The sequence below is a fragment of the Cololabis saira genome, chromosome 4, assembly GCF_033807715.1.
Source record: "Cololabis saira isolate AMF1-May2022 chromosome 4, fColSai1.1, whole genome shotgun sequence".
Lineage (NCBI taxonomy): Eukaryota > Metazoa > Chordata > Actinopteri > Beloniformes > Belonidae > Cololabis > Cololabis saira.
In genome coordinates this window covers 33,936,865-33,949,922 of record NC_084590.1, presented here as the reverse complement: position 1 = coordinate 33,949,922, position 13,058 = coordinate 33,936,865, and the positions used below count along the sequence as shown (strand labels likewise).

The window sequence follows — 13,058 nt, the reverse complement described above, 5'->3', positions numbered from 1 at the left end:
TTGCCTGGGAAAGACCTTGCTGATTTATTATAGGTACCTTTGTTGCTGCTGGGTATGGCCTGTTACATGAACTGCCATTCACAGCCTCACCTTGGCAGCATAGTCTGTTCACACACGTTCAAGCCTCCAAAACAGCTATCTATGTTTCAATACCTGTATTTCAATGTAACTTATATATATATATATATGTATATATATGTATATGTATATATGGCAGTTCGTCGTGTCCGACGTTAACTGTTAATGTTCAAGTTGAGTGCCTCCTCTGGCAGGATCTCATGTGGGCCTGCAGACCCGCTAAGGATCTGCAGAAGCGCTGGCATATCGTGCAGCGGAAATCACTTGCTGAAGCTACGTTGTGTCTACGATCATGCGCTCTTTGGTACTCTGTCTCACGTTGCTTCTCAATTGAGGTCCTTGCATTTTGCAATGTAACTGATGGTTGTTAGCACCTTTTTGGGTGCTGGAGTATGATCCTACACAATGCATGGCTTTTGAAAGTGTACATAGAAGAGTTACTGCTCTTTTGAAGACAGTGACCTCACAATAAATTAGATTTGGTTTAGATTTTACTGTGTGTGTGTGTGTGTGTGTGTGTGTGTGTGTGTGTGTGTGTGTGTGTGTGTGTGTGTGTGTGTGTGTGTGTGTGTGTGTGTGTGTGTGTGCGTGTACATACACACATAAATATATACATTTAGCACAGAAGTAAGGACATTTGTGTTTGGTAGATTATTTCTTTGTTGTAACATTGCTTCTTGCCAATAAATATTATACCATTGGGAAAGCCTGTTTATTTTCTTTTAAATGGTAACACATTTGTGGGATGAACAGCAGAGCTGAGTATGTGGGTTGCAACCATGAAAAAGTTTCCAAATCTTCTCTGCCAATGCAATGGGGGATGTCAGAAGGCGATTTTAGATTGGATCCCGCAATTATCAATGGATGATGAATACGTGTTTAACACAAGTTGGGTAATATAAATGGAAGGCGTGTTATTTGTCACCTTGTGCCTCAAGGCAAGTTGAGGGGAAAGAAGGCGAGTCTGGAGGCGTTATCTGTGAAACATAATGTAACCTGTATGGGCCTGTAGAATGACATATTATCGCTACACCATTAAGCTGCCAGACAGGTGTAATTTTCAAAAACAAGGATGGGTGAACATCGGGATGAGGATTTTTTGACTGGATTTTGCTTCTTGCAAAGCCCCGGTTTGTCATTTTTGTGGCCAGTTGTTCAAACAATGACATCCTTTGTGTTACCGGACATACGCAGGTTTATGGCGTCCTCGGCTCCGAAGGTGAGTAGCTTGCGGATCTCAATTGTCTCCCCAGTTACTCATCTTGCAAATATATTACCCACCTGTAACGTCTTGCTGCTGTTGTTACTCTCGTCAGCTGTTTCCTTATTTTATTTTATTTTATTTTTTAAATTTAAAAATGTACTTCCCTGGTGGGCTGTACTCAGGTTAAATGACGGACAAATCCCTCCCACAACCCACCACCTCGAATTAGTTCTGTTTGCATTGGTTCTTACCCGCGGTTAAGTGTACCCTTTGAGGCGAGTTATTTGCGGCACCAGCTCGAGACGCCACCCCGCGTATCTACCAATGTAAAAGGTGCTAGAGAAGACTGTGGCCTCACCCTGTCAGCACTTACATAGGTACTGTGAGCTGTCTTTTACAGATTTGTAGTCAAGGTTTGCAGGATGATATGGCCAATGGCTTTTTGCCAAGACAATATGGAATGGACATCTATCTGTCCATCTATACACACACACACACACACACACACACACACACACACACACACACATATACATATATATATATATATATATATATATATATATATATATATATATATATATATATATATATATATGCCTGGATGTGTTGCATGCAAATGGATGAGACTTCCCTGTGTGTATCTGAATGTGAATTGCTGTGCAGCGTTACCACTTTTTCACATCCATTAGAGATAACCCAACTCAAATTCACATTAGCTCAGTGAGTTGGCATGCAAAGCTCTAATCAACAGCCATCAACCTCCACTGGTGCAACTGACCACACGAATAACTTAATGTAAGATTTACGCATGTATGGAGTCAAACCTGCAGCATTTGTTGTGTGTGGGAATATGTCTCTATTCACCATTGTCCAATTCATCGTTTGGTGAGCATTAACCAGCGAATCCGACGTAAAACATGCGCAGCTTCGGCTTTCCCTCAAGTCTTTGTCTATTCTCTACAGGAGTCTCCTGTGAGTTCAAGACAGATATAGGAGGCTGTGGGTCAATAAGGCTCCCTCATCAAAACACCCACACTGAGGTGTGTGTCAGCCACATAAATGTCACCATACACAAAACCGGTGGCAACAGTTTGCATCAGTTAAAAAAAAAGAAGTAAATTTAGCTCCAAACAGACTCAAAAGATGTACAGACCCGGGTTTTTTTCTTCTCACTGTAGCAGATGAAGAGTAATAGCCAACATGCTCACATGTGATGTTTCCTTCTCGTTAGCTAAGGAGAAAGGCAATTTATACTTTTGGGTTTTGCAATTAAAGGGGTGGAAAACAAGTCAAAGTCCTTTAGTAAGTGTTCTTGTGTTTTTAACAATTTATAGCACAAGTGATCCTGAATTGATCAAAATAATAAAAAGTGGATCAATCAAGTAAACTATTTACAAGTTGAGGCAAAAATACGGACTTCTATAATTTTTATACTATAATACATTTGTATATTTACAGACTTAACTTTCAGTTTTAAAGTATAGCTTGTAAATATTTAGAATGGTATATATACTTGTTTTTCTTTATAAAAAGGACTTTAACAGCAGGAACAGTGAAATCAACTGATTGGCCAGACATTAGAAATGTTATTTATAATTCAAGACAACTCATATACACTCTTTTATAAAGGAACAAAGTTCTACAATTTTCACCTCAGAAAGTGGTCCCACAATTGTACAGGTTAAGTCCCTTTTATGGCACTGTTCAACACTTACACTTACTCTCATTTATTTCTTCTGCCATTACTCTCAAGTCATTTAGTCGTCTCTGCAATGATGAATACATATGCCACAGTAGCTATGTTTTTTCTTTTTATTTGATGGTGGTCAAAGTTTGTGTTGATATTATTATTCAAGATAAAACTTCACCCAGTTCCTGACATGAGCAACTGTTGATTTTAGACCTGAGAATATTTGGTCTGTAATGGCTCTTTAGCTGCCTCTAACTTCGTCAATATGTCAAAAAAGGCGTCTTGTTTCTTTAGGGACCATTGTTTTCTTGAATACCACCATTCTTGAATATAGTTTTTAGTAATGTCCAAATCCGATTACTTGATAGGCCCCGATTAACTAATTAATGGGATTTCCGAATGATCGGCAGGAAATTATATGATTTTTTCTTCATTTTTATTTCACTAAATTAAATTATGTAAATTATAATTATATACAATTCTTATGTATCTATTCTTTATCAATAAGTCTCACCATTAACAATTACAGTTCATAGCAGGTAAGGAGTAGCTGTTACCTTCAGCCTAGAGTAACAGTTGAAGAGTGAGCTGACATAAAAGTGACTAGCTACAAATCTAGCAACCTTTTTCAGGTGTCATTGAAGACTTGTAATTTGAAGGCTTGTGTTTTCCTCACTCTTCTCAGTGAGTAGGCCATGCTACCATGGGCCCCTCCCCATACCAAAGTGCTCTCAATTGTCCAGCACACGCTCAAAGCTGCAGTCACAGTAGTACACGGTCACCTCTTTGCATCCAGACTGCAAAAAAAATGGTGTATCTATGTATCCAAAGTTATCTTGTGCTATCTGAAAATCAAATAACTCGCACTCATGAGCAATAAAATGTGATAAGGGCATCCTAATTAGGGATGTTAATAATTAATCGATTTTCGATTAATTGCCGTTATGAAATTACCCGATTAAAATTAACGATTACAATTAATCTATTTATTTATTTATTTATTTATTTTTTTCGTTTAATTTCACCAGCTGGTATTACGCCCGGACCACATTTAATGCGACACAACACGCTGCCGCCGCGGCGCGCACAGAAGAAAGAGACGGCGGATATGTTTGGTTTTAGTAATATCATGCTCAGGCAATGAGTCTGCAATGGCCCAGACGGGAGACACATGTAGCTCAGTGCTTAACTTTTATTTTTAATCCACTCTATATTCTTCTGGTTGTTCTCCGATATTTACCCCCTAAAGCCTGAATTATGGTTCCGCCTTAAATCGACGCAGAGCCGCCGCCGTAGCCTTCGGCGTAGGGTCTGCGTCGTTGTAACGCGGAACCATAAATCAGCCTTCACCCGGTACATACATAGGTTTCTCTAAACATCTGTCCCCGCTACAGACTAAAAGAAAATGTGCTCCAATACAGCAGGTCTCATAATTTTATTCTGACACTGCAGAAACTCTAACTTAAAACGTAACTAGAACTTAAAATTTGCTTGACACAAATTACACTATTATGGCTGCTGCTACTACTAATAGCCTTGAAGTGCACTTTATATTATATTCCTTGTGGTACAAAAATGTCTTTTTGTTACTTTTGTATCAAATAAATATTTGATTAAGGAATACATTAAAATGTCCTTTGTATTTTATATAAGCAAAAAAAATTATGTTTGTATCTCAGATGGGGGAAAAACGCCGCTTATCAACTAATCGATGATCGATCGATAAGGTTATCAACTATCAATTAATGAAATAATCGATAATTTGCATCCCTAATCCTAATAGTTTTAAATTAAGTACTTTCACTTAGAAGGAATTTTCACTGTGGGATTGTCCTCTATACCAGTTACACAGGACAGAAAGAGAGACTCCAGCTCCCGAACAAGTTGTTGAAATCCAATACAGGTCAGATCTGTTTCCAATACATGTCGCAGGATGATTTTTTTTTCATGCAAATAACTACAATTAACAATTGCACTTATTAGAGATAGATAGGGGGGCAAAAAAAGACTGTTAGGTATTTTAAATAAAAAACTACACTGCAGATATGACATGTCCACAGCAGGAAACAAAGTGCCATTGCAAGGAACTCAATCACTAAGTCAGTCAGACCTCTCAAATGCTGAGAAACAATTTAGGAATATTATACTTTGTCATTTTCAGCCTCCTATTTTCAAACACGCAACTGAAGATGATGATGATGATGATGATGATGATGATGATGATGATGATGATGATGATGATGATGATGATGATGATGATGATGATGATGATGATGATGATGATGATGATGATGAAGATCATTCAGCCATGATTACAACTATCTTAAAGACAATATTATGATACTTTTTTTTGTGAGCAACTACCAAGTCAAAAACTCAGAGAACACATTGCTTGGGGGGACACGAATAACTGAAATGGTGTCATTGAGCGAGCACTTCAGGTCTGCATTTGCCTTGTGACATCACAGGTTCAGACCAAAGTGGAATTATCTAGCTTTCCTATCTTTATCTCCATCCAACGTCATATTTTCTACATGTGATATATTTCTACAGAGAGTAGCATGTAAGTTGTAAAACTTACACACCCTGCAAAAGAGGAGAGTGGAGTAGAGCTGAGATGCAGACTCAAACCTCTGGAGTTGGCTGTTATGGACATAGCTGAAAAGGTATGGTTGAAAAGAAAGCTTTTGTGTTGTATCTCTGTGGCATTTCATCAAGTCATGTCACAGATAAGGAAGTTATGCCAAGAAACTGTGTCAACCTTTGACTAAAGGGCATGTCTCCCTGAATTGTGTTTACAAAATTAACAGTTGATTAACTGAAGTGGCATCAGTATCAGTTCAAATGTAAATGTCACACATCAACAAGCCCGACTGAACTAAGACTGTTTCCATCCTCTGGCCAAGCTGCAGATGCTGGCTCAAGCTTTGCACTGATGGTTCATTCTCCAGCAGCAGCCTGCAAAGAATGCTGTTTGTTCCATCTCTGGACCATGACTGATTAATTTCTTGTTTAGTTAATCATAATCAGTATTACCCTAAGCTCTGCGAGTTATTCTCTGAAAAGGGATATTAGTTGCCTCGCAAACATCAGCCAAGTAGCTCTGGCCTCATTATGGAACAGCCGTCAGTGAACACAATCAGCTGAAGACGTGACAACATCTTAACAGCTGAGCCAAAGAGAGAAGCATTTTATTTTGAGGTATGGCACGTCACCTTGTCTCTGTTTTCTGTCGTCTGACCATTCTGACGGGCAACAGTAACATGTGTCGGCATGGATTCAGTAGCCTGAGCAGCACGGCAAGGATTGGATTTTCTGCAGTTAATGGGTACGAAACAGTATCCTGAGAGCAGCCAAGTATTAACAGATTTATTTTAGTGGCCAATTATCCATGGTTCTTCTCATGTAAAGCCACTGAGCTGCTGTTTCATCAACACAAACTGGGTTCTCTGTGCTCATTTAGACTCAGTTCAGACAGACATATTTCTGACAGGCGGGATCGGCGTGACAGGCTGCTTAGCTGGAAAAGAAGAAAAAAAAGAAAAAAATCCATCGTCCAAATTAAGAAAACCATTTGATCATCAGAACAGAAAGCGGCTGGAGCTGCTCTTCAGTGAGCCGCAAACTGAGTTTGTTCGTTTCATTCCACTCAGCATGAATCAAAGCAGATGTGATGACACGGCACAGCAACTGCAGAATCCTCTTATTAAAACCGCATATATTCATTCAGGTGACCTCTGCATTGCTTTGCAACCACAAACAAAAAGCATGAAGACACTTCAGAGCTCAAACGCGATGTAGTTTTCCATTTTTAGTCATTTTCTCATACTGTTCCTTGGTCAATCCCCCAGCTGGGACGACATAAATATTGACAAAGAAATGAAAGAAATGCTGTCTGACTTCCAGACTGAGATGGAAACCACCATGTGGTGCATGTGATGTAGCAGCAGAGTTGACGGAGACAGGACTGTCAAAGTCAGAGGAGCTTTTTCTAGGATGACTCAGTTGCTGTTCATGCGAGACTGGGAAATCAATGGTGACAAACCCTCAGACCATTCAAACTGCAATGCTTTACTTTTTCAAGCATTGTTTATTGATTATTCTCCAGAGTGAGTTCAATTTCTTATGCACTGACTGCTAAACCTGCACAGGAAGCCACAGCAGGTGAAAGTAGGTGCTCTTGTGCATGCTTTTGAACCTCTATTGCCACAGCAGTCAACTAAACCTTCTTCATTTAACATCTGGGATTTCTTTTTCAGAGTGTTTTAATGAAATCCTGCTCCATCAGGTGGACTGCTGCTTTCCTTTAATGGCATTTTTCAATCTCACAGGGGAGAAAGACCCGTCAAAATAAAGCTGAAAAGCAACCGTGTTTGACGTTCTTGAAATTCATTGGAGCATTCAAGCATGCAACAACATTATGCACTCTTAAAATCAGAAGTACTCTTGCGAGCCTAAAAGGGGACCTCTGTTAAAAAAACACACACACACGCGCGCACACACACAGCCACAGAGGAATTCACGGCAATGAAAATTACATGGCGCTTATTTCATGAATTGTCTGCTGGCTTGTTCCTGCATTTAGATTTTTTTTTTCCTGGAGGAAAGACGAAGGCACGTTTGGGATCCTTCAAGACGTCTAAGATCTGACCAAGAAAAAGTAACTATAAACCGCGTTGGAATTAATAAGTGATGTATTTGCATGCATTTACATTCTCTCTCTGGGTTTAAAACAACTTGCATACAGCAGAAAGCAGCAAGTGTGTGCAAGTCATGCAGGGACAAAATAAAAAGCGGACTTTTACTGACTTTATTCATGACAATTAAACATTAAAACTAACTGTTATGCTGGGAATAAGTTGGTTAAAAGCAAAGCTGTGTTATATTTTTTTCCACCGGATGATATGTTCCAAGAGGTAAGTGGGAAAAAAGCTTTTAACTCTTGGACTGAACACAAAACTGTAGTTTCACTTTATAATCACACCAATTTCCAAGATACAAACAATGTCTTTCTGGACGGTCACAAGCGGCTTAAGTGACCGTCTGCGGAGTTAATTGGCCTACCTGGGAAAATCCACATCAACATCAGTATGGCTCCAAGTCTTCTCTGCGTCTCCATGACGCAACATCCACCGGCTGCTCCAGCAGCTTTGGAGAAAGCTGACCACCAAAGAGCCTCCGCAGTCCCACAAAACTGTTCACTTTTAACTGTCTTCAGGTATTAATCAACTGTCCGCTGAAGAAAGCAGGGGAGGCAACGTCCGCAAGTAAAGCCCCCGCTCCTGTTCCCATCCCGCCAGCAGGCAGCGGCGGCTGACATGGCAGGGCGCACCGGCGGCTGCTCTCCCTCACTCCGCAAACACGACCAGGGACAAGTTCACTTCACTTTCTTCCTGCGCTGGGTCTCCGTTATAACACCTGTCCTTCTGCTGGCCGTCTCAGTTGGAGAGTGTCGCTCCTTGTGTTGCCCCGTGAGTGAACTGTGGAGCTTTAGTCCCCCACCTGAGCTGCTCTTTGTCGCCCCCCGCCGTCCATCCCGCGCACTGCACCTGAACCGCAACCGCGGCTCACCTGTGTGTCTACATCGCCCGTAGGTGTGAGTGTGTGTGTGTCTGGTTGTCTGACACTAGACACTGGAAAAAATAAATCTAAGCGCATGTAAATATAACATATTTAAATCTGTGATATTAACAATTAAACATGAAGTTTGTTGCTTTACATGAATACATCTAGTTATGAACTTAATCTGTATTTGTTCAAAAAACAAGACATTGTGCATTTTTTCCTTAAAAAGCAGTATTTATGTAATCCCAGGCAATCTTTTCATTTACACACAAACAACAAGCAATTTGATTTTTGATTTGATTTATTTTATTTTTGTACATGTAAAAAAAAAAACACACTTCATGAGAAGTTTAAGAAAATAAAACAACAAAACAAAGAATTTCATCCTTTAAAACTTGCTATTTTGATTTACATGTGCCAAAAAAGGAGTAGGAAGAAGTGTAAACTTAATTAAGTCCTAGCCCCATTCACTGTTAATTTAACCTTTATTTATAAATATTCACACACTAACTTTTCCTTTAACAATTTTAATCTACTGGGCAGATTGACCAACGTTTTGATGACACATGCTAATTTGTTTAAGTCGAACACCACAGTAAAAAATATCTTGCTTGATCTACTTTAAAAAAATTAAGGCAACTTTTTCGCATGAGATTTTTATGTAGATCAAGAAAGACTATTTGTATAAACTACTCAATTCTTAGTATGTACAACATTTATTTGCAAGTAAAGTAAATAAATAAAGTAAACTTAACACAATTAAGTTGACTGTACTTGCAAAATGTATTATTTACATACAAAAAATTAAGTAGTTTATACAAAGATTTCTATTGGTGGTATTGCAATCAATCAGGTTTCATCCACCAAATTTCTAGGTGTCTTTGTGGATGAGAATTTGTCCTGGAAAGAGCATATACATTCTGTAACTAACAAAATCTCTAGATCCCTTGGTATCATCAGAAGAATCAGAGGTTTGGTCCATCAGGCTTGTCTCGTTACTCTGTATTACAGTTTAATTTATCCTTATCTCATTTATGGCAACATTGTTTGGGCAAGCACATATTCATCAAATCTACACAAACTACTCATTACTCAAAAGAAATTTGTAAGAATAGCTACTTCTGCCTCCTATTTGGCCCCATCTGCCCCTTTGTTTAAAAAATTAAATTTATTATCCATCTATGATATTAACATACTCCAATCACGTGCTTTCATTTACAAATGCACTTATCTTGCAAATAGGCTTCCAAGTACTTTCAAAGATTTTTTTAAGACCAATTCGCAAATTCATAACTATAATACCAGACAATTTGAGGATCTCCATTCTTCATTCAGTCGTACCAATAGCACTCAGTTCTCCATCAAAGACAGAGGTGCCTCACTCTGGAACTCTCATATACTTATCGCAAAATCTTCACTGTCTATTACAGTTTTTCTCAGTCGCTTTGGTACATTTCTCAGATCAGAATTGAAATTCTCAAAACTACTTGTTCAATCTTCACATCATTGTGTCACTTGTGCACATCAAAACAGCAGTTTCTCATTTCTTTGAACAAGTTGCAAATGCATTTGTCATCCATGCAAATGATAATGTACAATTTTCTGCTGTTTCCTACATTATCAGTTGTTTATGTCATGTTGATCAAAATGTATTATAATGGGTCTCTATTGAATAGTCTCACCCCCCACAACATTTAGGCATTAGTTCATCGCATAAGTCTTTACATGCAAAATGGTTGAACAAGTTGTCATAATATGTCAGCATATTTCTATACATTTCCATTAGACTTTGTTTGTAAATCTGGCCTGAATTGGTAAATTGATCCCAGGTGAATCTTGACTTTCTGTAATGAAGGGAAATATGTCAAGCATTAGATCAACCAATGATCAACCAGTTTTCTGAAATAGCTCAAAGGTGCATCTCATGAACTATCAGCTGGCAAGTATACATATAGCCGGAGCACAACACAATGTTACAATGTCTGACAATGGAAGGACAAGGAATTGGACGGGGTCAACAGCCAGAGAGAAGAAGAAGAGGAAGAGGAGTGAGGCTGCGTGGCGGAGGAGTTGGGAGGCAAAACAGAGGAAGAGGCAGAAGAGGCCGAGGACATATGCGCGTTCCTGATGAGATAAGAGCTACACTTGTAGACCATGTTCTCAATCATGGGCTTACAATGGCCCAGGCTGGTCGAAGGGTGCAGCCAAATGTTGGGAGAACAACTGTGTCCTCAATCGTTCAGACTTTTCGTCGACAGAACAGGTATGTAATCTAACAATAGGCAGTGTACTGTAATACTGTATACTTTCTGTAATGATTCATACAATATGACAGTATTCTACTTTCAATTTACAATATACAGTAAGTACTATATACAGTGACATTTTATCTTAGTCAATTTTGTGTTTTGCATTACTATATTTTTTCCACATAGGACTGCAAGACAACTTCACAGGGGTGGCAGAGCCTTTTCCCACCTGAACAGGAGGAGGCTATTTGCACCATGGTTGTACAAAACAATGCCATAAGACTAAGGGAGATAAAGACTAAGCAATTTGACTGTCCTATCCGTACACAATGACACAAGCACTTGTGATTCTGATGCACTGACACGTTCATTGACACAGATATTTAATTTTGAGAGATGAACTAAGGATTTTGAGCAAGAGACTGGCTTTTGCAGGTAATCCATGGTGTTTTGCTATTTGTACGAACTGTTTTGAGAAATGCACTTACTGTTTTGCAAATGTCGAGAATGATCTGAAATGTACCAAAGCGACTGAGAAAAACTGTAATAGTTTTAAACAGAGATTGAAGACCAGCCTTATTGACCAAGCGTCTAGAAGTGCCTCCACTTAATGTGGACTCACTTCTGCACGTGCACACCGAGAAATTGTCTGTTTATATCCATCTTTTTTTAACGCTGTTTTTTTTTGTTTTTTTGTTTTTTTGTTCTTGCTATTAGTTCAATACAATCTATTTTTCCTGGTGAGAACTTTGAATAAGCCCATTTAGGGCTTCCTTTCTCACCTGCACATATTTTCATGTTTTTTTTATGTTTATTTAAACTTTTGTACCGTTTTTTTTATGTTGTGCAAATAAACAAATCAAGTCAAAATCAAATCTTCAAAAGACTAGTTTTTCTTGATCTACATAATAATCTAATGTAAAAAGTTGATTTATTGTTTTGTTTAAGTAGATCAAACACAATATTTGTATCAGTGTATATATGGCCCTGCGATGGACTGGTGACCTGTCCAGGGTGAACCCCTGTTTCTCGCCTGAAAATGAGCTGGGATAGGCTCCAGCAGACACCCGTGACCCTACAAAGGATAAAGCGGGTGTAGATAATGGATGGATGGGTGGATGGATGGCAACATTAGGAACTCTTAGCTTAACCCCCCCTGACCCTGTTTATGTTGGAAATGATAATTAATTTATTAGTGAGACCGTGCTGTACATGAAAAGACAACTCCTTAGAGAATAGAATAGAATAGAATAAGCTTTATTGGCCAAGTATGAACATGCCAGACAGGGAATTTGTTTTCAGTTTTATTCGCTCACTGAACCCAGATTTAAATAGTTACAAACAGTAATAGACAAATGGCTCTTATTACAGTTTTTCTCAATCACTTTGGTACATTTTTCCAATCATTCTTGCAATTTGCAGAAGATCAAGTGCATTTCTCAAAACAGTTTAAACAAATAGCAAAACACTGTGGATCACCTGCAAAAGCCAGTCTCTTGCTCAAAATCCTTTGTCCATCCCTCAAAAGCAAGTTTTTGTGTCAATATACTTGTCAGTGCCATCAGAATGTTTAATCATTGTGTCATTGTGTACAGATAAGACAGTCAAATTCATTAGTCATGTTGGCAATTGAAGGCACTTTGAAGGGACATGTTGATGTAAAATGTGGTTTAGGTGTGATGACAAGTGTTTGTCAGATTGAAGCCAGCCTCGTCCATGTAAATGAAGTGACAGGGTGGATCACTAGCTTCCAGTTCCATCATGCGCTAAATACAGAAGACAAAATGTTATTTTTGGAATTACTGCATTACATGCATTTGCAAAAGAAGTTAGATCAAACGTATATGACATATTGCATCTTCTTTTCTACAGCCATAGCATATGTGCAAATGCCACACTTACAGTAGTGTAGTGTACATCTTTACATTACATTGCATTTGGCAGACACCTTTTACTGTAAACCCAAAGCGACTTACAAACGAGGACATATCTATGTATGGTTTTGGAATAAAAGTTGTACCTGGACAAAGTGGTAGCGCAGCTCCTTCACCCTCTCACCATTTCTTTCAAATGGGACAGTGTATAGCTGTTTCATGCGCATGTGTTGTTTTTTTAGCACTCTGTCAATGGTAGAGATACTGACTGTTTGGATGTTTGCAAATGTGTCATTGTCCTGCAAAGTAGTAGTCTGTATCTCTCTCAGTGTAATGGTGTTGTTTAACAACAACAATGTTGCAGATAGCCATCTCCTGGTGTGGTGTGAAAATCC

The 13,058-nt window shown here is 38.8% G+C and overlaps 1 protein-coding gene across 4 annotated transcripts in view; it reads right to left on the bottom strand.

Annotated features, from left to right (window-relative positions):
• Window positions 1-8,421, bottom strand: part of esamb (endothelial cell adhesion molecule b) — a 69,455-nt gene extending 61,034 nt beyond the window's left edge. For all 4 annotated transcript variants that reach the window (XR_009782500.1, XM_061719548.1, XM_061719549.1 and 1 more), the window contains exon 1: window positions 8,040-8,421. Coding sequence is in view for 3 of the 4 variants with exons in the window: in XM_061719548.1 (XP_061575532.1) it covers window positions 8,040-8,104 (65 nt within the window). In the remaining variant the exon portion in view is untranslated. The remainder of the gene's footprint in view (window positions 1-8,039) is intronic.
• Between the last annotated feature and the right edge of the window lie 4,637 nt (window positions 8,422-13,058).